Source organism: Poecilia latipinna, unplaced genomic scaffold, assembly GCF_001443285.1.
Source record: "Poecilia latipinna isolate Pla-1442-1.1 unplaced genomic scaffold, P_latipinna-1.0 Scaffold178, whole genome shotgun sequence".
NCBI classification, from domain to species: Eukaryota; Metazoa; Chordata; class Actinopteri; order Cyprinodontiformes; family Poeciliidae; genus Poecilia; species Poecilia latipinna.
The window spans coordinates 269,606-293,533 of NW_015112794.1; the positions used below are offsets into that span (position 1 = coordinate 269,606).

At 39.5% G+C, this 23,928-nt stretch overlaps 4 protein-coding genes and 1 long non-coding RNA gene across 17 annotated transcripts in view; 3 read left to right on the forward strand and 2 right to left on the reverse strand.

Moving 5' to 3' along the window:
• Positions 1 to 9: 9 nt before the first annotated feature.
• On the forward strand, positions 10 to 10,729 carry tpm1 (tropomyosin 1 (alpha)). Of its 10 annotated transcripts, none has more exons than XM_015030293.1 (10): positions 11 to 234; positions 457 to 582; positions 4,500 to 4,633; positions 5,498 to 5,615; positions 5,736 to 5,806; positions 6,559 to 6,634; positions 6,812 to 6,874; positions 6,966 to 7,035; positions 7,548 to 7,626; positions 8,653 to 8,861. In XM_015030293.1, the coding sequence occupies exons 1-10, from the start codon at positions 121 to 123 to the stop codon at positions 8,654 to 8,656; spliced, it is 855 nt and encodes a 284-aa protein (XP_014885779.1). In that variant the 5' UTR covers positions 11 to 120; the 3' UTR covers positions 8,657 to 8,861. The 10 variants fall into 10 exon arrangements, with proteins under 10 accessions (XP_014885782.1, XP_014885780.1, XP_014885779.1 ...); XM_015030295.1 differs by lacking the exons at positions 457 to 582; positions 6,559 to 6,634 and adding exons at positions 784 to 909; positions 6,020 to 6,095; XM_015030290.1 differs by lacking the exon at positions 457 to 582 and adding an exon at positions 784 to 909 and having other exon boundaries at positions 12 to 234.
• Positions 7,054 to 22,088, reverse strand: LOC106946146 (uncharacterized). The gene is made up of 3 exons (XR_001424706.1): positions 22,077 to 22,088; positions 11,972 to 11,977; positions 7,054 to 7,297 (listed from the first exon to the last, which is right to left on the reverse strand). It is a non-coding gene; the product is annotated as an uncharacterized LOC106946146 (long non-coding RNA).
• On the forward strand, positions 13,037 to 18,968 carry lactb (lactamase, beta). 4 transcript variants are annotated; one of them, XM_015030286.1, is made up of 8 exons: positions 13,037 to 13,481; positions 13,564 to 13,627; positions 15,096 to 15,286; positions 15,385 to 15,502; positions 15,757 to 15,963; positions 16,048 to 16,213; positions 16,825 to 18,610; positions 18,849 to 18,968. In XM_015030286.1, exons 1-7 carry the CDS (start codon positions 13,137 to 13,139, stop codon positions 17,348 to 17,350), a joined length of 1,617 nt encoding a protein of 538 aa, XP_014885772.1. In that variant the 5' UTR covers positions 13,037 to 13,136; the 3' UTR covers positions 17,351 to 18,610; positions 18,849 to 18,968. The 4 variants fall into 4 exon arrangements, with proteins under 4 accessions (XP_014885772.1, XP_014885771.1, XP_014885774.1 ...); XM_015030285.1 differs by having other exon boundaries at positions 13,037 to 13,478; positions 13,561 to 13,627; XM_015030288.1 differs by having other exon boundaries at positions 13,038 to 13,469.
• nrg4 (neuregulin 4) lies at positions 18,650 to 20,763 on the reverse strand. Its single transcript, XM_015030301.1, has 4 exons — positions 20,569 to 20,763; positions 20,394 to 20,487; positions 20,108 to 20,260; positions 18,650 to 20,001 (listed from the first exon to the last, which is right to left on the reverse strand). Exons 1-4 carry the CDS (start codon positions 20,576 to 20,578, stop codon positions 19,938 to 19,940), a joined length of 321 nt encoding a protein of 106 aa, XP_014885787.1. The 5' UTR covers positions 20,579 to 20,763; the 3' UTR covers positions 18,650 to 19,937.
• Positions 20,776 to 23,928, forward strand: part of tmem266 (transmembrane protein 266) — a 43,373-nt gene continuing 40,220 nt past the window's right edge. The window contains exon 1 of the mRNA XM_015030283.1: positions 20,776 to 23,650. The gene's annotated coding sequence lies outside the window, so the exon portion shown is untranslated. The remainder of the gene's footprint in view (positions 23,651 to 23,928) is intronic.

Below are 23,928 nucleotides of genomic sequence, written 5' to 3' on the forward strand. Positions count from 1 at the left end.
GTCAGGCAGAGCCCGCAGTCCAGCCCCAGCCTTCCGTCAGGCACAGACTCCCCCAGCCCCATCTCCTGCTCTCCCTTTTGGACGTTTTGGTCGGTGTTGAAGCACAGCAAATAAGCAGCCATGGATGCCATCAAGAAGAAGATGCAGATGCTCAAGCTCGACAAGGAGAATGCCTTGGACAGAGCTGAGCAGGCCGAGTCAGACAAGAAAGCAGCGGAGGACAGAAGCAAACAGGTCGGATGAGTTTTCTTCACTTTTTTTTATGTTTGATGGAGAAGCACGAAAAGCCCAGGAGCAGCACTAAAAAGAAAAAGCTATGGATCATTATTTGTAATGGATTTGGAGCTGTTGCTAGTTAAGTGTAAAAGCAAAAAAAAAAAAAAAAAAAAAAAAGAAAAAATGTGTATATTATTATATTTTTGCTTAACTTTATAATTTCTTTGCATGCATGTGTAGTTAGAGGAAGAAATGAGAGAATTGGAAAAGAAATTGCGTGTTACAGAGGACGAGAGAGATAAAGTTTTTGAGGAGTTCCAAACTGCTGAGGAAAAACTGTTGACTGCTGAGGAGACCGCTACCAAGGTACCTGAACCTGAAGTGCATGAGCTTACCTAACTTCTTCTTCTTCTCTCCCTGTCTTCTCTCTGTCCTGTCCTCTCCTGTCTCTCCGTGTGCGCTCTTGCGCCCCTGCGCACTCACGCCACTCCCTTTCTCCGCCGATCACCTCTGAACCTCTCCTGCACATGAAAAAAATATATATATATAACAATAACATAAAATCAGCTTGAGGACGACTTGGTGGCTCTGCAGAAGAAGTTGAAGGGAACTGAGGATGAGCTGGACAAGTACTCTGAGGCTCTTAAAGATGCCCAGGAGAAGCTTGAGCTGGCTGAGAAGAAAGCCACCGATGTAAGTACATGGACGCGTGTTCGCAGAGGCACCCTTCTCCCACCACGCCGCTTCACATCTTCACTGTTCTCATCTGGGACTGAGGGCGACAGTTCAACAGCACAGATAAGAGTTTGGTGGTGCGTTTGGCACCACTGCTAGAGTTGGAAATTGATCATTTATCTATCATTTTTTTTGATTTTGTAGTAACTGTTGAACTGTCGCTAAATGTTTCTCCACAAATCACTTTCAAGTCAGCCCAAAGAAAGTCAAATATGTGGTTATAAATATATATAATATATATATATTTATGTATTTATGTGAGGATTTCCACGTTGAACTCCGCCAGTCCTGTTAGGAAATAAGCTAAATCTTCCCAGCTTATGTTGTTTTTTTGTTTTGTTTTTTTTTGTGTTTTTTTTCCAGAGTGAGTGAAGCCTGTAGCCTAATGTGTAGAATTCCCAAGCTCGCAGAGGCAGCGCCTAGATAAATATAGCCCACTGCTTTATATGGTCAAGATAGAGCTCAGATCAGTGGGCTGCGCGCTTCTGCTTACCACAGACAAAAAAAACCGCACTTCCCACTCAAATAAGTACAAAACAGCGTGTAGATTTCAAAAATAACAATTAAACACATTTTTGATCGTTTTTCCTCCCATATATTTCTTGTATGTCAGCTTTGATGTATAGACTTTGTGATAGAAGGAACATGTCCTCCAACAATGGTGCCCGTTAATGACAAAAACTGGGTGTCGGCCAGATCCTAGTGCGGCAGACAAGAGAAGTTTATGCTTCTAAAAGTCAATTAGGTTGCACTGAGCCACCGAGGGGGGGAAACACGTTGGAATAATCCTTTAATTGGATTCCACACGGGGAATTAAGACAAAGTCTGTCAGAGTGTTTTGAGTTTTACCCTCTTGGATTATTTGATGGTGAATTTTATTTCAAGGTGACGCGTGGCGTACTATTTGTGACTGAATTTTTACCCAACACTATATTTGTTCGTAGAGTTATGTCACTTATTTAAGATATTTTAGAGATATTTAAAATGTTGAAAAAAAAAATCCTCACTCTGTAATTAGTACAGTTTGGGCTCAGGAAAAACGCTGAAACCGTCTGAACCCCAAATGCATTTTATTACAAGGACTGTACTGCTCACAGTGAACCCCCAGATGGCGCTCTAATTCCATTCGTTTATCTCAGGTTGGATACCTGAAATCACATTTAGATAAATACATTAAAGAAAAAACTTTTAAAAAACATTGTTATCTTAGTTTAACTATTCAATTGTACTTCGTACAAGGATTTTTTTTTTGGAGTTTTAACTAAAATACAAATCAAATTGGTGATTACATTTATTTTCGGGGGGGTGGGGGAAGGGGTTATATGGGGTGAGTTATTAAATGAATTCAGAATCGTGGTCTGTTTTTGTAGCTGTAGGTTTTGTCTGTCATATTTTTAAAGCTTTATACTTTTACCCTGTAATTACAGCATCCTGGGCTTCAGGAAAAAACTCACTGAAGCGGTTTGTAGCCTCAGAATAGTTCAGGCACTGCTCTCGTTAGGTCCGCAGAGGGCGCTGTAGTTCCGTTAGTGTCATGCTGCTTGAATCAATTAAATTGCATTCAAACACTTCGGACTAAAATCGCTTAGCTATCTTGTTTTCTGTTCAAAGCTGTCACATTTTTACCACTTCTTTTGACATTTGTTCCGTGCAAAAGTTTGCACAACACTCCAGAACAGTCGTTTTATCTCTTTTTTGAAAGACGGTGTGTTGAAATCAGCGTTAACTTCCTGGACAAAAAAAAAAAAAAAAAAAAGCTTTGCAGAGCGCGTCTCTCTGACTGCGCGCTGCAAATACGTCATTCCGTCTCTTGACAATTTGTCAGAAAGTAACTGCAGCTGCGAGGGCAGTCTCGAATATTTAAAGCAGTTGTTCGTTGTCAAATAAAAAAAAACAATAATGGCTGGAGCTAAATCGCTGGACGCGGTCAAACGGAGGATTAAATCGCTGCAAGAGCAGGTTGACGGTGCTGAAGACAGAGCCGAGAGGTTACAGAAGGATCTGCTTGCACAGAGGAAAGCCAAAGAACAAGTAAGCATGTTGACCGCGCGTACCTGCGCATCAAGCGCAAAAAAAGAGGCATGGCTCAAGTAACATTTCCTGCGCGTCTATGAATCGTTTCAAAAAATTAGGGGGGAGAGGGGAAGTGTTCTGGTTGTGAGATGGCTGGATTTATCTGGATGCCCCGCAGTGCTATAAGCTGAGCTTTGCTCTACTCCGGGCTGTGTCACTTTAAGTCACAGATGAGGGTTTGAAATCCCGAGTGCGCGTAATTGACAGCTTTAGGCCGCTGATGGTGTAGCGACCGTTGAGCAGTGCGGTACGTTGTATCATTGCGTTGCCTCATCTCCTGACTTTGCTCCACTTTCAAGCACTTCCCTGTTCCAGGCAACCTGCTTTCTAAAAATGGGACCAAAAGCCCAAAGATTTGAATAATCTCCCAAACACCAGGAAGTAGCTGCTTAAACTGTGGTAACATTTAATGTGCCATCCTGCTCTGTCAGCTTGTGCTCTTTGACTTGCCCATATAAGGGCAGGAGGTTGCACTGCCACAGAGCATAGCGGCGATAGAAATGAGGGGGACTGAATGTTTCTCAGTCCCCCTCTCAGCCGTCAGAGCGTAGCCTACTCAGGTGTACTGAAGGGAGTTTCTCACTTGTTGCAGTTTCTAAACTTGAGTACCTGCACTGCTCGTTTTGACTCGAGCTGCAGGGGAAATGGCCTGGGGGGGGAAAAAGGACTTTTGTGGTCTGGTGGATGCGTAATGCATTTCAAGAATAGCCTCATACCTGCTGAGCACACAGCAGAATGCAGAAGTTAGCAGCAAGCCCTGATGAAAACAAAACGGCCTTCTCCTTTTTAAATTAAATTTAGACAGACACACAAATTGATCAGCCAGATATCGATTTGTGCATCTGTCGGAATCTGACTTTTTTTATTATTTGATTGGCAAGTCAAAAAGTGCAAACATGTATATGTTCCCATTCATTAATTGCACTAAAAAAAAGTCACATTTCTTCCCAATTTTAAATATGTGACTGTTAAAAGTTGGGGATATTCTTTGACTTATGAATGGAGATGAGGTACTTAATTCATGTAGTGGCTTCAAAACTGCATTTGTTCTATTTTATTTGTCAGTATTGGGAGAAAAATTTTATTTGCATTGCCCTGGAAAAGTGCAAACCTCAAATTCCTTCTCTTCCAAAATTTCCAGCTTGCTTATCATCTCTACATAGTTGGTAAATACTAAAGATCCGGAGCAATGTCAGGCTTATTGACTGTTAATGCTCTCAGTGGGGCATCTAACGAAGTGCAGTGTTCAACCCTTCGCCAGTTTGGGGCATCATTAGTATAACAAGTCAATATAGTAGCCTCCCACCAGGCAGCACAAAGGAACACTTCTGATCATTTTTGTTTCTCTCACATCAAGATAAGTTCACAAATCTACCACATACTTCCTTTGGGCTGATGTGTAATGTCTGAGTCCGGGTTACGAGGTGAAGCTCTCTGCAGTGTCCTCATCTGCTGCTCTTCCGTTCTGTCCCTAGGCTGAGGCAGATGTCGCTTCCCTGAACAGACGTATCCAGCTGGTTGAGGAGGAGTTGGATCGTGCTCAGGAGCGTCTGGCCACAGCCCTGCAGAAGCTGGAGGAGGCTGAGAAGGCTGCAGATGAGAGCGAGAGGTGGGTCCTGGATTGTTTCATCAATCCCAATAAGTTCTGGGGATTGCCTTGTTTTCATTCTGTTTATATGGAGCACTAACCGCCACCTCATCAGCCATCTAAAGTAAAACATTTACAGTTCCTTGTGAGACTATTCAAACCCCTTGAGCTTTATCGTGTCCTATACATTACAGCTACAAAAATCAATATGCTTTATTATTTGATGTCAAAACACCAACTAGATGTCTTGAATTATTGTGAATTGGAACGAAACGGATCATTTTCAGAGCCATGTGCAGCTTCACATGGCAGCATTACACATGGTCAAAAAGTTTGTTTGGTCTCATCTGACCGGACAACTCCATTCACATGTTTATGTTCCCTACATGACTTTTTCTAAAATGTAAACGGGAATTTTGGGTTTCATTCGACAGTGGCCTTGACATTCTTCTGCAGTGGGTAGGTGTATCGGTATTTCACAACATTTTTAACGGACTAGTGTTTAAACTTGGTTTTAAACTTTTTCCCAACTTCATCCCTGGCCGTTCTGCTGCTGTTCAGTAACATTCTCCAACAAGGTACAAACAACTGAGCTGTATTTATACTTGGAATAAATTCCTTTCACAGATAATAAGTAAGCTTTTAAAACTAATTGGTTGCACCAGATTTTATCTGAGAGTGTTAAAGTGGCTGAAGACAAAAGCATGCCACACTTTTCAGACATTTATTTTTCAGCCTTGTGGTTTGAATATGACCACATATATGTGACAAAGTTCAGTGGGTCTGAATACATTTGCTGAGAACCAAACCAGCTCATGCTGCCTGGGTTTACACGGGTATAAACTGTCAACCCCTGATTCCCGATCTGTTTGCATCATTACACAGAGGCATGAAGGTCATTGAGAACAGGGCCATGAAGGATGAGGAGAAGATGGAGATCCAGGAGATCCAGCTGAAAGAGGCCAAACACATTGCTGAGGAGGCAGATCGCAAATATGAGGAGGCGAGTTCTTAAAAAAAAAAAAAAAAAATTTGGATACTCGCTTGCAACAATCCTTACCTTCTATGGCCGTTTTTAAGCTGCTGTTTTGCGGCGTAACACTTTGTTGTGCTGCACCCCCAGGTTGCACGTAAACTGGTCATCATTGAGGGTGACCTGGAACGTACAGAGGAGCGCGCTGAGCTGTCAGAAAGGTGAGCGCTTTCACTCCCGTGCGCTCTGAATCTGCACTTACACATGCATGGATGCCGGAATGTTCACGTTTTTAAAAAGCTTTCTGTATTAATACCCACACTGCAGGACTTGTTTTTATTTAGACAGTGTGCACTGTGTTCTTACTGTCATTTGCATGCCCATCTCCTTATTAATGGTTGTGGCTTGTGCACGTGCGCCACGCCCACTAACAGGCGCGCTCAGAAAGTGGAGGACGAGCTAAGGGTATTGGAGCAAAGCCTGAAATCGCTAAATTCCACAGTTACACAGGTACAACCAACCGAATGCGATTACTGAGTGGCTTATCTCACCGTCTGCCCTGCTGCATTTGCTTTGCCCACTGTGCTTGTTCCTTTCACGCCTTTTTTCCTGGATGTTTTAGACTTTTTTTTTTTTAATGCCTAACATAGCAGAGAGCTGAGCAAGAATAACGTCCAAACAAATTGCATGACACTTGAATGCAAAGCATTGACTTGACAATAACACTACTAAATTCACTATGCTGTTCTCACATTACTGCTCTGTTGAGGCATTTTTATGTTTTTTGGGGGGATTTCCTGTATTTCTTATTCGGTTCCTCTCTCCATTTTTCTCATTTCCCATGGACCCATTCTGTGTCTACCTGTGCTTCTGTCCATCCTTGTTCCCACCCTTTTCTTTTTGTTTTTATTTTAAAATCCCCTCCCTTATCCTTCTTTGCATCCTTGGCTTTGTATCTTGTTTAAAACACCAGCAAATGCGCTGAACTTGAGGAAGAGTTGAAAACTGTGACCAACAACCTGAAGTCACTGGAGGCCCAGGCAGAGAAGGTAAGCGTGACTTTCTGGGCCTCTGCATGCTGTTGCACCTTTTCTGCTTCAAGACTGCGAACTGGGGAGACAGAGGAGTCAAGTCTTTAAGTTTCAGCTAATGCGTTTTTCTATGAATGTGGACAGCAGATTTGAGCTCCTATATTTGACGCTGTTGTTTCCGTTTTCGCTCATCAGTACTCACAGAAGGAAGACAAGTATGAGGAGGAGATCAAGGTCCTCACCGACAAGCTGAAGGAGGTAAAGTTTCTTTAATTTGAACTGAGATGACCAAGCCAGAGGTGTTGAATCACAGTTCAAGTGTTGGACTTGATGCGTCTCTACATTACAGGCTGAGACTCGTGCTGAGTTCGCTGAGAGATCAGTAGCCAAGCTTGAGAAGACCATTGATGACTTGGAAGGTGAGCTTTTTCGTCGCAATATATTTGCCTCCTGTTATTTAAATGTGGATCCATCTCCTTTTTCTTCTGCTGTCCTCTTGACGACATTAAGTCTTTATTTCAGGCAGCGTCATCTAATGTGGTAACACATCCTTTTGTGTTAAATCTGAAAGCAGGGTTAGATGTTACCTCATAGTTTAAAAATAATATTTGGATGTTTTCAAAGGGAGGTTGTGTGAAGGTATCACCAGTAAGTTTTTCCTTCCATGTAGCAGAAATATGTCTTGCAGAATGTAATGTATATACCTAAGGGAAAAACATCCATTAAACCCAGGAGTACTTTCCATGCTCAATCCAATTCAAGTGCAAAGGGACTCCTGTTTTGATTGTTTCCATTTTCTCCTCCTGTCTTCTTCTCTATACGTTCTATGGCTTGGATCCTCCACCTTTTGCCTCCTTTTCGTTTCCTCCCTCCACCTCCTTTGCTCTGCCTCCACTGCACACTCCCTTCACTCCTCTGCCCCACCCAATAGATGAGTTGTACTCCCAGAAACTGAAGTACAAAGCCATCAGCGAGGAGCTGGACCATGCCCTCAACGACATGACTTCCATGTAATTTATGCCTTTCGACACCTGCTTGTTTTACTGTCGCGCTCCTCACCTCTTCGCCCGACTGCCTGTTCAACTTTGTCTCCATATTATGTTCACCCACTGGAGTTGTTCTATCCGATTTAGCTCATCTTTATTTTTAAGTTCAAGTGCTAAAACGGATATTTCCCAATTTTATCTGCATGTGGCTCGAGTCAGTTTGCAACAATTCTGACTCAAAATGGTCTGCCTTTATAAATCACACTCTTTCAGTTTACTGTCAACAGGACTGAAGTAACTCTATGCATGGACAGAAAAATGCAAAAACCAGAAAAATGCATTTAATCTTTTACATGAATTATCGTTGTACTTTTTTCTGTTCTCATGCATTTTTGTTCCAAAATGCCTAATTCTTAAGATGTTGAGTTAATATCCGAGTTTCCAGGCTGCTTACCGAAACTAGACAGTGAAGGCATTTCAACGGCTCTGGTTGATGGTTCTGCTTTGTTTACTTTTTCACTAATATGGTCTACTTCTGTCCAGAAGAAAGGCCTCATGCATGTTCATGATTTTTGCCCTTCGTTCTGTCACTGTACCAGCTCAAGGTTAGTTGTCGGTGTATAGCATCACTGTGGCTGAGCCCTCAGTTTTGCTAAGTCAATGGGATTGTTTGTATTGGTTTTGAAGTGAGTTTGAGGAGTACGTACAAGTAGTTTCTTACCTTCCAAACCTTAAACCTGGAGTGTTCGACTTCAGATGAAACGCATTGATAGCCAAGTTAAGATTAGTGTGACTCTGGCCTGCTATATGTAAGATACTCACCGCTTGTAAATACTCTCCATAACTCCACTTCAAAAAAAAAAAAAAGTCACTAGCTCATTCTGATAAATGAAAAGCACCATTCTTGTTTTGCTGCACAAACAATTCATTTAATTATGTATTGTGTCTTTTGCTGTAGTGTGTCAGTGTGACTCCTCAGGTTGTGGTTTATTGCTGTAGGTCCAAACGCCAACCTCCATGGGTTCACTGTGCTTCTCTTCTTCCACACAGATAAATTTACATCTCATCAAAGATGCCTCCTTCTGCCCGAGCAGAACCTGTCTGCTCTCTCCAGACTGCTCTCCATTTTCCTTTTCCTCCCTGTCTTTGCTTTTCTTTCCTCATCATATTGTCAACTCCGTTGCACCCCACCACTTGTACAGAACCCTAGAATCTTCCTGCGTTGTTAAAAATAAACATCCTTCCTTCTATGTAAGCTGTATCTCTTTACTCTGTCCCTTTTTTTGTCTGCCTAGTCTGGCACTAGCAAATCCATCATGCCGTCATTTTGTCTCATCTCATGAAACCTTTTACCTCCTATTTTCCAAAAATGTAATTTAATAGATTTTAATTAATGTCCATTCTTTTCTTCAACTATTGTTCTGTGAAGCAAAAGTATAAAACATCAAAAATGGTGCTGTTGGCATTAAAGAGACGGCAACTTCAGGTGGTTGAAAACCGAGCCAAGTAGCAACTGATGCATGCGTTCAGTGAAGTATAGAAGGTGACTGATAGAAGTATCTGAGAGATGGAGAACTTCACTGCTGAGTCATTGTCAGGAAGATTGTAGAAAAGTGTAGTTTGGTCAAATAGAGAACATGTAAGAGTTGTGGAGCTTCATCCGGTGATGGCAAAATTGAAGGAAGTTGCTATTAACTCAACAAATGCGCTTTGTGTGTTACATAAGACTGTCTTTGAATTTGAATAAATACTCGATGACAGATTCTGGGTCTGTTTCATTCAGTTCGTAGTTTCAGGCAGTTAACGCTACAGCATTTCAGGAGTTGGGTGTACATCAATTAAAGAACCTTGATTGGTACCTTGATCCAATACTTGGGATCCAACATCTCTGCTTTGTGTAAAAAATGGCTAAGTTTAGCTTCTGCAATGTAAAATCTTGAAGAGGTGAGAAATGGTATTTGATATAATTTTTTATAGCTACATTTTTTTAGATACTTGTTGTGAACATTCTTAATGAAAAAACAAAACTGAAGATATAATCAAGAGAATATGAATTACACCTTATCCTTTACATTCTCAATGATATTTACATGGGACATATTCTCACTTGTGGGTGTTAAAGCTGCAAAATTAAACGGCAGTATCTCACTAACAAAAACCGCCTAGTAACCTGGTAAATGGAGACTATGAAAGAATAAGATGTTAAATGTTTTTCTCAATCATTTTGTTAAATTCAAAGTACATTTTCTAGTTTATATCTTGTAGCACCATCATAAGGGGTATGTGATGCATTCCTTTCTTACCGTCTGCAGTCCAGTGTAGACCAATAGTTTCAAAACTAACAAAAGATTTTCACAAAGCTGTTTCAATTTATTACTGGGCGCTTGTACTCTAAAACTCTTTTTGAACTAATTTTCCTATTTCTTTGTTTGTGGTTTTTATTCATTCTGTCCGAGTCATCATTTGACTTTGTGTTTATTTGAAAATATAACCTTCTAGACCAGGAGTCTCAAACTCTGGTCCTTTATCCTGCAATTTTTAGATGTACCCCTGTCCAACACAACTGAAATAAATGGCTGAACTGACTCTTTAGCATGCAGCCAAGTTTAACAGCCCTTTTTAATTGTATAGTTATTTTTATATAGGTGTGCTAAAGCAAAGGGGCATCTAAAAACTGCAGAACTTATAAACTCCAGACTTTGAGGACTGGAGTTTGTGACTCGAGTTCTAGATTGTAACGCAATTACAAAAACATTTTAACTTTGTTTATGTACTTGTAGCAGCTAGTACATGTAGTACGTTTGCATGGTAGCTTGCATATCATAATTGTGCCTCTCTTGTTTGGTCAGTTCTGTGGCATTGTGCAAGTCAATCAATAATCAACTGATCTAGATGAGTTGCCAGCTTGATTATTAATGAAAGCTAACTCACTGAGTCACTTGTCCTTGTTTGTGAGTTGAAAATGTCTTATTTTTTTTTATGTTCTAACAGAGAAACTGTCACAAGCTAAAGAAGAAAATCTGGATATGCACCAGATGCTGGACCAGACTCTAATTGAACTGAATAACTTGTGAATGCACATCGTTCACCTGCCCCCCCCCCAATCCTCTCCACACACCCACACTCACATGTGTAGCGGTTTGGCTTTTTGTATTTGCACCTTGCTTATCAGAACCCCGTCGTCTTATTCCTCTCCAAAGCTGGTGAAGAAAATAGCCAGTTGCTATTTTGAACGCACAGTCCTGCCTTCAGCGGAACTCAACCCAGGAGCCTAGCTAAGGAGAGTTAAAGCATAGCCAGACCCTTTTTTATCAATAAAATAAAAATGATTTTTACCTCTGCCTTTTTCAGTCAATGAAGTATGTAGTTTTTTTTTTTTTTTTGTCTTTTTTGTTTTGTTTTTTTAGCTTTCTGACATTTCATCTGGTGATGTGGCATGCAAAATTTGTGATGGACTGTTTTCTACATCTGCAATAAAGATAATCTGGATTTCCAAGCTTAAGCACAGACCAAAGGATGAAGTACAAATGTTTTGCACTTAGTCAAACTTGATATTTTCCATATACAAAAGATTTTTTTTTTTTTTTTTTTTTTTCCCCAAAGAATAACTTTAAACAGGCTTTGCCTGTCTGTATGTATACTGGTGCTACTGTGTTGTTGATTCCATTGTGCATTACAGTATTTGGAAATTTAATGTTCTTTAAAATCCATGGTTTAAATTCTTGTCACAATTTCAGTCATTTGGCTGTGCATCATTTTAGTTTTATTTTAAAATTAGATGTTTTGAGTGTGCAACATATTTGAAATGTATAAATTGATAATAAATAAAACCACGTTTTGAAAGTTTTCCAACAATGCGGTGCATGCTGCGTCGTCTTATCCATCACACAATAACATAACGGGGCTAATTGTGAGTTGAAAAACAATCTTTGGCCAAATACTGTAATCCTAAATTTTACAGAAGTAGGTTTCAACCAATAATTTAGACTGGAAGCATATTTTGGAGTGACCAAACTATAGTCCTGGTTTAAAGGGAGAAAAAGGGTTTGCAAACTCGGTAGACTTTTGAAAAGGTAAATGATTAAATGAAAAAACAAATATGGATAAAAATTACTACTTTTTCATTGGAAAATGCCTAAAGCTGTAAATGACTATAGACATAACATTACTAGTATAACTACGGATTTTTTTTTTCTGTGTTTTTGAAAGTAGATAACCATTACAAATGAATTAACCTTCAATTCTAAGTGAGCGGAGCAGAATATTCTGAATGTTCAAATAATTTTCACGTTTGAAAAAATAAAACTCATGGCTTTAACTTTCATTTCGAGAGATCTCCGGTGTTCTTCTGCAAAACCTTACGCTCGACTTTTGCCTGAGCTGGGATTTGATTATGTTGGCCTTGTTTGCTCAAACAGGAAGTATGTAAGTGGATCTGCACCATTTATCATCCGGCGAAAAAAAAAATTTTGAGGCGGGTGGGCGTGGTTTTGTACACAATTTCAAACGGGCCTTCACAAACCGATCACAGTCCGATATAAAGATAACAGAGTTACTTACGTGTCAAAAATAAAATATTATTCTAAGTAATTTATAACTTCATGGAGTCGGCTCTGCGTTTGTGAGCATGTGATACCCAGTAGTTTATAGTGCCACTAACACCCCTTCACCATTTCAAAATTTCATCTCATACTTCTGCAGCTGTTTCAGTATGTATTCTATCAAAGATCTACATGCAGTATCACATAAAAAACAAGGGAAAAACAGCTGTTTAGAAATATGTGCAATCTGTTTTTAATTTCCAAAAAACCTTTATAATCAAGTGTCTCAGCCACGTTTCTCCCAATCTTTACCGACACCAAAACATCACACTAGTCCTTAAGCAACTGGTCAGCCTCCTTTTTTTCAAATTGTAGAATTTAAAATTTATGCTATGATGAGTGGTCAGCATGAAATTGTTGACCTATATGTCACCAGACACCGCCTACAGGACCAAAAATAAATGACAGCTGATATTTTCTGTTTTATGCTCATCAGTTCTGGGAACTCGGCTGAAAACATCAATGTTTGCCACAGGGTCAAGGTCATCGAGTGACTCATTGCACGCTCTGAGTGTACATTGTCCCCTCGATTAAGTCACAATTCACTCAAAGTTATCTAACATGTTAAAAGGTCAGTGTCGTACACTCACTCTGGCTGCTTACTTTGCACATTTCCATTATGTTTGAACTTAATCTTTTCGTAAATGTGATCATTTTAAAAAAGAATGTTTTCTTTTATGTTATTATGTTACATAGCATGTAATTTCTTCATGCTTTTAAGTGATGCTTTTTGTGAGCAACAAAATGTGAAAACATTTAAAGAGTAGTTCTCAACACTTTGCACTCCATTTAAAGAGGAAAACTCCTCCCACACCGCGCTGTCACCCCTTCTTCCCATGTGATCCACCGGCTGACTGTTAAGGAATACTCCCCGTAAGTTAACAGACAAATGCGAGCCGTTGCAAACATTTAAAGCGGAGCGTTTTCTCCATAATGTTTCGAATGTCTTTATATCGTCGCTTTTGTGCCAAGTGCTCCCCGCTGCCAGCGCCCCGGTCTCTCTTACTAACGCCGCAGGCGAAATGTGTTTTTATTCGGACGCAGACGCGTTTTTTTGTCGGGGGCATTTTCAATTTCAAACGCCGATTAAAGTCCAGAACGTGGCTGTATGGTGTTGGTGCGGGCATTGTTTTAGCAGTAGGTCTAAAATACAGGTCCGACTCTGCAAACAGCTCATGTGATGATAAAGTTGAAATAGCACAAAAGACTCATCCGTACACAGACGCCATAGAAGTGAGCAGAGACCTCCTGGAGCGGATAAAGGTAGGCAAAGAGGTAGGCCTCTGAAACTAACTTGGTTAGAGACAGACACCTTATCTTTATTATTATTATTACTAATTATCTCTCCTATTATTAGGCTGAGGTCGGAGCTCCTGGACTGATAGTTGGGGTTGCAGTGGACGGTGTTCAAGTGTGGTCTGAAGGTGGGTGATAAAACAGTCCAGCATGAAGCTACAACTCGGAGTAAAAATGTATCGGAACAAAAATACCTGGCAACAATGTTGCAGTTTTATTTTGCATACTGGAGACAAAGTTTCTATGGTGACAATGGGAAGGCTGTTATCAAATCCACTGCAAACATTTCCACGTTTTGTCATGTTGCGAGTATAAACTTTAGTGTATTTCTTTGGGGATTAGTGTAATATGTCAGCAGGGACCTGGTGGTGGCAGCACCATGCTGTGGAGGAGGTTTTCTTTCGCAGAGATGCAATCCTTGGAGGAAAACCTGTTAGACATGGGTGCAGGTTCACCTTCCAGCTGGACAATGGCATCTTTTAGTAGAAGTTTTAAAGTTGTTGTGGGTGTTTATATCTAAATGGTATTTTTCTCTAGTTTTCAGTGATAGGAAGCAGTCAAATGATGGCTGCCTCTTCATGTAAGAAAGTTATGGCTTTCATCTTTCCACCAATTTAAACTTTGTTCCTCAGTGGTTACTTATATCTTTGGGGGTATTTTTTTATTATTATTTTTGCTTTGTGAATCATTACAAAGGTTAATAAATGGGTAATATCTAAACATGACAGCAGGAGTTTGCAAAATTTGCCACCAGTTGAAGTCAGAAAACAATAAATGTTTGCTGTGGGGAAATTCAATAAAACTTCCTCAATGATGGCCTGATGTCGCATATTTGAATTTTAGATACTGTTAAAATCTTGGTTGCTGGGTCAGGTGCTTATTGCGCCTACGTCTAGAGAGTGTCAAGTTTTAATGCCGTGTTCTCACCAAATAATTAACAAAATACAGAAGGAGCAAGTTCAAGGCACTTTGCTTTACCTTGTTACAGAAAATTTACAGGGTAGTTCCACACATCTGCTAGAGAAAAATGTGCATATATATATATATTTTTTTTTACCATTTCCAGCAAATTAAAAAAAAGTAACACTGAAAAAAAATAATTATGAAGTCAAGACGTATATGCTTGCACAATATATTGTGCAAGTTGCACTTTTTTTATGTTATTTTAATATTGGGAAGTAGTCTTTCTTATCTGTAACTTCATTAGTTTCAACACACTGCTGCAAAAAAGAGCTATTTCACTGCACCAGTTCCTAATAACTATAAGGCATAACATTGCCCCTGAGCACTTGAATATGTATATTGTCTGACAAGAATTAGCAAAGAGGAATGCAAAAATTGTATTAGAATCTGTTTCAGCAAAGTAACACAGTAATGCAATCATTTGGGAGAAAGGTTGAAGTTGGCTTGCATGCAGAAAGGAAATTGAAATGATGGAGTAAAACCAAAGTCAAGGTGGTTTTGAATAAACCTGACTCTGCAGGTCTTGCACAACCGCTAATCTTGCCTGTAAACGGCTTTGTTGCACATTCAAAGCACATCTATGAAACTCTTTTTACACACCCTGCAATCACTGAAGCTGCTGATCTGATCCAGGCATCGGCTATGCTGATTTGGAGAATCGTGTCCCATGCACTCCCGATACGGTGATGCGGATCGCCAGCATCAGTAAGTCCCTCACAACTGCAGCTGCTGCGCGACTGTGCGAAGAAGGGAAACTTGATCTTGATGCCCCCGTCCAGAAATATGTGCCAGAGTTTCCTCAGAAACAGTTTGATGGAAAAGATGTAAGTTATTTATGGATATAGGAAAATGACTTATTCTAATACTTGTAACTAGCCATGGTAAATCAAATTTAGCTTTTTTTTGTTGTTTATTTTTTCAGGTTACAATAACTTCTCGTATGATACTGTCACACCTAAGTGGCATAAGGCACTATGAGAAGGATGCAAAGAAAGTTAAGGAGGACAAAGAGAAAGCCAAGCGACTTCTAAAGCATCCAGGTACCACACCACTTTTATCTATAAAGCACTTTAAAATAACCAAAGATCTACAGACAAGTTAAAATAGACAAAAGAAGGTAGTTAAAACGGAGTCAACCTCTCAGGATGTGCTAAACCAAATAAATCTGTTGAAAGAACATCCTTTAGCTCAGTGAGAAGAGACCTGCTGGATGGGGAAAGGCAGATTATTCCACAATTTTGGGGGCAGATATTGCAAAAGCCTGGCCTCCTCTTATGTTTCTGCTTTGATTCAGGCACAAGTAAACAGAGAGACGATGAGAAGCGCTTACCTGACAACAGAGACAAACCCGGAGGAGATCCAACATCTAAAGGTAAAGAATCCACTCAGGCTCAGCGGAAAAAGGAGTTTGAACACGAAGAATACTACATAAAAGACAATTATGAAAGCGTTACGAAGTCCTTGGACCTTTTTAAGGACGACCCGCTCATTTTCAAACCCGGTAAGCAAATTTTTTTACAAAACAATTTTTGACGATAAATTTTCAGTGTTAATCAGCCCGAATGACGTTTTGGCTGGATTGTAGGAACCACTTTCCTCTACTCCACTCACGCTTTCACACTGCTGAGTGCCGTTTTGGAGCGGGCTGCGAACCAGCGCTTCCTGGATATCATGAAGGACATGTTTCGGGAGCTGGGAATGCACAATACAGTTCCAGATGAGAATGACCCCATTATATATCATCGCTCCAGGCAATCTATTTTTTTTATATATATGTATATATATTTTGTTTCTGTCCTCTACATCGCCTTGCAAAAGCATCCACACCTCTTTAACCTTTTTTTTAATATTTTGTCACGTCACAACTACATACATCAGTGTATTTCACTGGGATTTTGCACAAAGTAATGAATTACTGGGGAGTGAAATAAGAATTATTTGGTTGAAATTGTTTACAAATATGTGGCATGCGTTGGTATTCGGCCCCGTTTATTCTTTATAATCCTAAATAGGATCCAAACAACCTTTAGAAATCACATAATTCTCCATAAACATAAATGTAGCCTATATGCATGTAAATCAATTTCAGCATATTCTCAAATTATGCAATTAAACAATATCTCAAGCTTTCGGCATCTCACAGATTACTGCCAATATAAAACTACAGAATGGCACAACCCCAAACATAGCATTGGATTTTCCTTCTACTTCAGTCGTGTACTAATAAAATATGATAAAGCCTGGGGTTGTATGTTAAAGTGTAAACCATTACATGAATCCATGTGTTATTTGAGTAGAATTTATTTATTTTTAGTTAATGCATTAAAACCAAAAGATCTCCTGCTTATTGGTTCCTCCACAGATTTTATCACCTCAACAAGCGAGGGCGAGTTGTAAACTGCCCGTACGTAGACGTCTCCTACAAATGGGCCGGAGGCGGCTTCCTCTCCACAGTGGGAGACCTGCTGCTGTTTGGCAACGCTCTGCTCTACGGCTACCAGGTGGCCCACCTGAAGGACACGGAGGGGTTGCTCCCTGGTTTTCTGAAACCCAAGTCAGCCATAGAGCTGTGGACGCCAGTCGACAAGACGGAAGCCTCCTGGGATACCGATGGTCTGTACGGCCAAGGCTGGCTGGTGGTGGAGAAGCTGCAGAAGTATGGTCAGTGCAGGAAGCGCAGGCATTACGTGTCCCACACAGGGGGAGCCGTGGGGGCCAGCAGCGTTCTTCTGGTGTTACCCAGTGACGAGATGGACCAACGCCAGGGACGGACTCTCTACCTCCCCCAAGGAGTGGTGGTCACCGTTATCACGAACATGCAGTCTGTGGGACTGAACAGCACCGCACTAAAAATTGCTCATCAGTTTGAGAAAGCCAGAAATGTGTGAGAGCGACTCGATGAAATTTCGGCTCCTCTTTTGTGTTGTATTTTTTTTATAATGCAGCTTTTAAATCCACCTGAAAACTGTTGATCCATGCCTCATCTCATTGGAAAATGGGTTTTACAATTCACAAAACAAAAACTCAAAACAATTTTAATGGCTTTTAAGGCTGTTTTCTTTAAGCAGACTTCAGTGAAAGTTTTCCAGGCTACACTACGGTGAGATTCTAAAGTGCTTCTGTAGGTTTTGTCATTCTTTTCTGGGTTTTTGTTTTCACAAGCTGACCCCAGAGAGCTAAAGTCATGTTAATGTCTGGGTCGAAAGAAGCCTAACTGACATTGGCTTTTTTTTTTTTTTTCTTGTTTGTTTGTTTTCTGTTTTTTCAATTCAGGCATACAGATTACATTGTCAGCATTTTTGAAATTATTGTCATCCTGAAAAATGAAGCCAGTTTGCTTTCAGTCCAGTTCTTGTGCAATTTAGAATTCCTCAGTCTTTTTCTCCCTTGCTTCCTTTCTTAAGAAAGGTTTCACACCCACTGAAAGCAATGAAGCAGTTCCAGATGGGAGTTTCCGCAAGAGGATGACGTTGGTAGGTGGAATTGCGCAAGAGTCAAACACGTCTTTCATGTCCTCTTTCAGATCTGTGAAGGATTTTTTTTTTCCTGTTTTGATATCACAGTTGTTAGATATTGTCTCTTCATGTAGTTTATTTTATACTTCTCACATGTTTAGCATTATATTTTCAAAGTTTTCTTTTAAACTGTACTTGGAATGTTAATACATATGTGCATAATCCTCATAGTTTCAACTTCAAGGATATTTCATGATGCATTTGTTGTTGTTTTTTTCCCCCATCTACAAGGAACTGACAGTAAATTTTTTAAAATTTACAACTTGTTTCATCTTCTGTCTGCAAATAATTATTAAAAAATGTTCCTTTGTGCTCTTGCTTTATTTTTTATTTTTTTCATACTAATAGTAAAAAGTGTTTCCTTTATGTAAATGATTACACAAGGAAGTGGAGGTTTGTAATAACTGCATAAGGAAGTAGAAATGAGTAACAGAATTGAATTCCTAAGCTGCCATTGCCTTACTTGGCTTTACAAATGTATGAACATTTCAGATTTTGTGAAATGACCCAAACTTATGTTCGTTTCTTCTATGTAGGAAATCTGTTCTACCACTAGGTGGAAGCACTATACTGAGAAGTAGTAAAACCCCGGATCCACAGTTATTTTTACTTCCACCAAGACTTTTGTTTCTGGTAAGTGAGACTTCAAAACATGAAACGTTGCACAAAGGGTATCAGTTAAAAAATATATTTTATTTATGTATTTTTTAAAAAAAAAATCTTATGTAAAATATTGATGTTCTTCTTTACCCTTCATAAAAATCTTTGACGTTACAACAAACAAACACTTGTAATGGTAAACACATTTTTGACTGTTTCCACTTGTATGTTTGGACATTGATCTTCTTGAACTACGATTTATGTCTTTTAGGTTAGAAGGCCTCTTTGTCATCACCCTAATCTTTAGCTCCCTCCTAATATACTTCTAATGGAATTGCGTGGGTACTGTGTAGGTACTGGCTGCACCACCCCACAATTTAATGAGAAAAAACCTCATTTTGGCCTAATTAAAATGACACATTATAGCTAAGTATACCAGGAGTATGCATAATGACTATATTTTGCACAAATAAGGGCTTAAAGTTGTCTGATGAAAGAAGTACTTGTCCTCTAAGCACATATTTCAGCTCTTTAGTTCAAACTAATTAAACTTTTCTTGGTAGGATAGTTATAAAGTACTTACAGATTTTTAAAAAAATTGGCCGCATTAACAAATTTAACCTGGTTTCATTCATTATTTAACATAACTGTTAAACCATGGAAAACATTTTAAAGAGTAACTTATCTGTCCACAATCTATATATATATATATATATATATATATATATAATTTTTCATTTTTTTGCATTTGTACTCGCATTTCCAGCTTTGGGAAAGCTGCGGGTGAAATTACAAAGAGCTTTCTGGGAAGTGAGAACACTATGTCCAGTTGAGATGCATCCAGAGGCAACTATGGTTTACACCAAAAACACATTAAGGCTTCATAACAAACAAAACTTTAAATAGAGATTGATGGCATTCAGCAAAAGGCTGTAAATGGTTGGTTTGTGTGACAGGAACAGAGTTGTATGAATAAAATGTATCTAAAGTAAAAATCTGCATGTAATTAAATATTTTCTTTTTTTTTTTTTTGCAATTAAGCCACTTTAAAATAAAAAACATACATCCATTTACAATGGGTTGTTTTTTGTTTGTTTTTTTAAACAGATATTTCACAACTTAGGATTTGGTTGTCTCAATTGCACATTTAAACGGATATTTAAACAGATATACTACCATGTAACAAGTTCTTCATTTCCCAACCATTAATCCTTATTCCAAACCTCTTATATATGTTTTTTTATCACATTAAAATATGCAGAATCGTCCTCTAAATTACTGTATTAACTGCAACAAAATTAAATAATATATTATTATATTACATACACACGCACAAATATGTACATGTAGGCAGTAGAGCTCATACTTGTAACTTCTTCATCTGATCGGCATCGTTCTTTTGGCTTGGTTTTTCCTTTACCATCCTGTGCACGGGGGAAAAAAAGAAAATTAATCTGACACTTTACGTTTTATTTGTTTACTTCAGCACATAACTCTTAAACTTTAAATAACTCTAAATGATTTACTCACTTTTGAACATGGTAAATGATAACAGCCAGCACCACCAAGACGATGATTGCTACAACGATGATGGCAGCTAATAATCCTCTATCATATTCATCTTGAGAAGAACTAGGGAGGTGGTACTCCTCACATCTGATTCCTTTGTAGTTTTCTCTGCAGCTAAAGTGCCAAAGTGTTTAAAAATAATAATAAAAAAAGAAAATGTGTCGGTAATATTTCTCATTTACATATTGGCTTGTAAAATCGATTTGTTTGTGGGTTTTTTTTGTTTTTTTTTTATTATTTTACTTACATGCAGGAGAGTGTCTCCATAGCTGGTAATTTATAACATGACGCTTCATTCATGCAAAATGTAGCTTCCTGAGGATCACAAGGTTTTCCGTGTTCTGAAAATGTTACAGGATTTAGTTATCTTTCTAAGCACACCTTCACGTTTAGAAATCGTCACAATTGATAGGATGAGTTACCTGCCATCATTTGAACTGCTTTAGTTGTGGTTTAACCTAAGAGAGAACATATGTTTAGTTTCCACCAATCCAAAAAGAAAGGAAAAAAAAACTTGTCAGAGTTTAGAAGCGTCAACTATGAAAACACACTTAAGAAGAATGACTTAATCAAAAGATCGCTCATAAAACCTAATTTGTTTAGTTTCTATCAGAAATGGTTCACTTACCACGTTCCTTTCACCAGTTCCTGAAATCCCAGCTTTAAATGCTTCTGGTTCCTGAGGCAAATCTTTGCGGCACCTATGCAGTTTTCTCATGTGGGCGTGCTTTTGCTGAAAAGAATGCAGGAGGGGCAGTTTGTCCACTTTTTTTAAATGGCAAGTGAAATGTCAACCCTCTGATACTTCCTCCCCATCTCTTAGTATCCGATAATGTTCTGGGTAACAGATTTTAAGTCGAGTTGGATCATTTTTGCCTTATATGTGGGCTAGACGGGTTTTATTTTTTTTGATTGCTGAAGCTTAGATCAATTGTTGCATTAGGCAGAGTATAGATGAGGGAAGTATTTGACGGACTGGGGGAATTCTGCCTTTCTGGGTTTGGTAGAAAGCAAACAATTGCTGGTATGCGAAGAAGCATGAATGGCATCGTGAGAACTGTCTCTCACAGAAACCTCACATTGCTTCTCTCAGACGAGTAATTGTTTTTACCCAGAACCGTTAGCTGACTCACCACCTGGCACCATTTTCCTTTTAAAGTTTTGGTTTCAGGTTTTCAGTTTCGTAGTAAATGCAATCACTTCCAAAAAAAACATTGAATCCTTCAGAAGGAAAAGTTGGAAGGACTTATCCAGCATTGAACTTTTTTTTTATCAACGATGATATTTCGATGCTTGAACTGGGGTTTCTTGAGCAACATTTACCTGATCTTCTCTCCTATATGAGTTCTGACTGTGAAATGTCCATGGACCACAGGGTGTGACACCTTAATATGACTCTTATCAGGGTGTCAAGTGCATTTCATGTTGACATATTAATTTAATTTACTCTCTGATGCTCCATCAACTGACTAACATATCAACTCACGTCATGATCTTAGCATCTGTGTTTTCTAGTGCCAGCCACAGACATATAAGTCATTCATGGTCTCTGATCTGCATCTGTAGCATTCATCTAAATAAAATGACAGTTTTTTTGTTAATGAGGGCAGTTCAAAGGACCCATAGCAAAATATTCTCAATGTTCAAGGTAGTTCTCCTGCTTGAAGGTGAATCTCTGCTCCATTATTGAGCCCTTTGCAGCCTCTTGCAGGTTTTGTTCAAACAATATTGTGTTTTTAGCTCCCTCTGTTTCCCATGAACTTTGACCTGCTTCTCTCTTCCTTATTAAAAAAAAAAGTATTTGTCACAGCATGATGATGCCACTATCATACTTCACGATGGAGGTGATGTGTTGAAGGAAATAGTCATTGTTAGTTTTCTGTCATTCAGCATTGTGGATGTAGGCAAAAACCTTTCATCTCGTCTGCACACAGCGAGTTTATCCACATGTTTGTGGTTTCTGCCTCGTAACTCCTGGCAAAACTACATGTCTGCTGGCTTTCTTTCAGAAATAGCTTTCTTCTCGGCATTCTTCAATTAAGGCCAGATGAGCTGCAAAGACTCCCATTAGAAATAGGAGAAGTGTGCAAGTTACAAATCTGGACTTTGTGGCAGAGTGGCAAGACAGAAGCAATTACTTAAAAAGAAAATGTCCCATTTGCAGTTTGCCACAAACCAAATAGGGGTCCCATGAAACATATGGAGGAAGGAACTCTGGTCAGATGAGAGCAATATTGAGCTTTGAAACCAACTGGCAGCATCATGGTGAGAAGACGCTTTTCCTCAGCAGAGTCAGGGAAGTGGGACAGAGTGAACTGGAAGATAGACTGAGCAAAACACAACATAATCCTGTTAGAAACCTGGTGAGACTGGAGTGGATGTCTTGCAGGACAACGTCACTAAAATATACAGCCAAAGATAAAATGGGATGGTTCAGATTAAAGCATGTTCATGTGTTACAGCGACACGGTCCCGGTCCAGAGCTATAGATCCAAAGGAAAATCTGTGGTGATGCTGAAAAATAGATGTGGAAAGATGTTTGTCATCCAGTTTTGCACATATTTTAGCCACTATATGTGTAAACCTGATATAGAGATACCCCCACCCCCCCAAAAAAAAAAAAACACATACACATATGTATACTTTATTACCAGCCTTCATAACATGACCTGACCTTTTTATTATCATGTAAGGCCATGTGGTAAATGTTTAGAGAAATGCAAACGGCGACACTGCAAACTCATAGACCGCGTTTAACACTCTGACTGCCGCCACGGAAGCCTTTAAAGTACCTGAATATTGTGCATTTCTCTTTTTCCGTGCGGGTGGGTTGTTATCGCGAGGAACTCGGGAGGTAAAGCGAAGCGAGAGCGCTTTCCTACGTCGACGCTTCCAGAGTGGCACAGAAACGGGGACGTACAGAATGCCGTCTCCGTGTCTTTATCATGGACTACATTTATGACTCGATCGACTGCATTTTGCGCTTCTTAATGAAAACTGTGTGCAGTCTCCTTTGCGCTGGCTTCTCCCACCGCACTTCTGTAGCCGCTGGCATCCCGTTTTCAGCACCTGGACAGCTCCCCGTCGAGCAGCTCTTGTTATTATTATTATTATTATTATTATCATCATCCTCATCATCATCCTCATCATCATCATCAGGCACATGGAGTCCCTGGTGTGATTGTGGGGGAAGCCCTGCAAGCACATTATGCATCTACTGATCCGGTGAAAGCCTCGTCGTCTCCGCTAAAGGATGGTGCTTCCAACCCAGAGGAGGTGTTCGCTGTCCTCTGAGAAGAAGCGATACGTGTGCGCAGTCGACGCAGATTTAAGCCTAATCGCTGCCTACACACAGGAAGATCCGAGCTTCAGTCACACCGATCACCATCATCATCATCATCATCATCATTACAATAATAATAACAATAATCGGCTAAGGAAAGGATATCACCATCACTGCTGTGTGGTCAATGGAGAAGGGACCATGTAGAATATACTCCAGAGGTCAGTGTGTTTTTATTTAAAGCCTAAAGATAATTAATGGGGGTTGTGTGCGTGTGTGTGTGTGTGTGTGTGTGTGTGTGTGTGTGTGTGTGTGTGTGTGTGTTGGTTGAATCATAAATGAGAATTTAAGCTAAGCGCAGAATGGAAATGTTAACAGCCTCATAACTGTTTATAGAGCTGAAGGGAAATGATTGGAATTGCCTCCTTGTTACGTTAAATGCCGAGAGAGTGGCCAGAAATAGCCCAGAGTGATTGTTACACGAAATGAAACAGCCTAG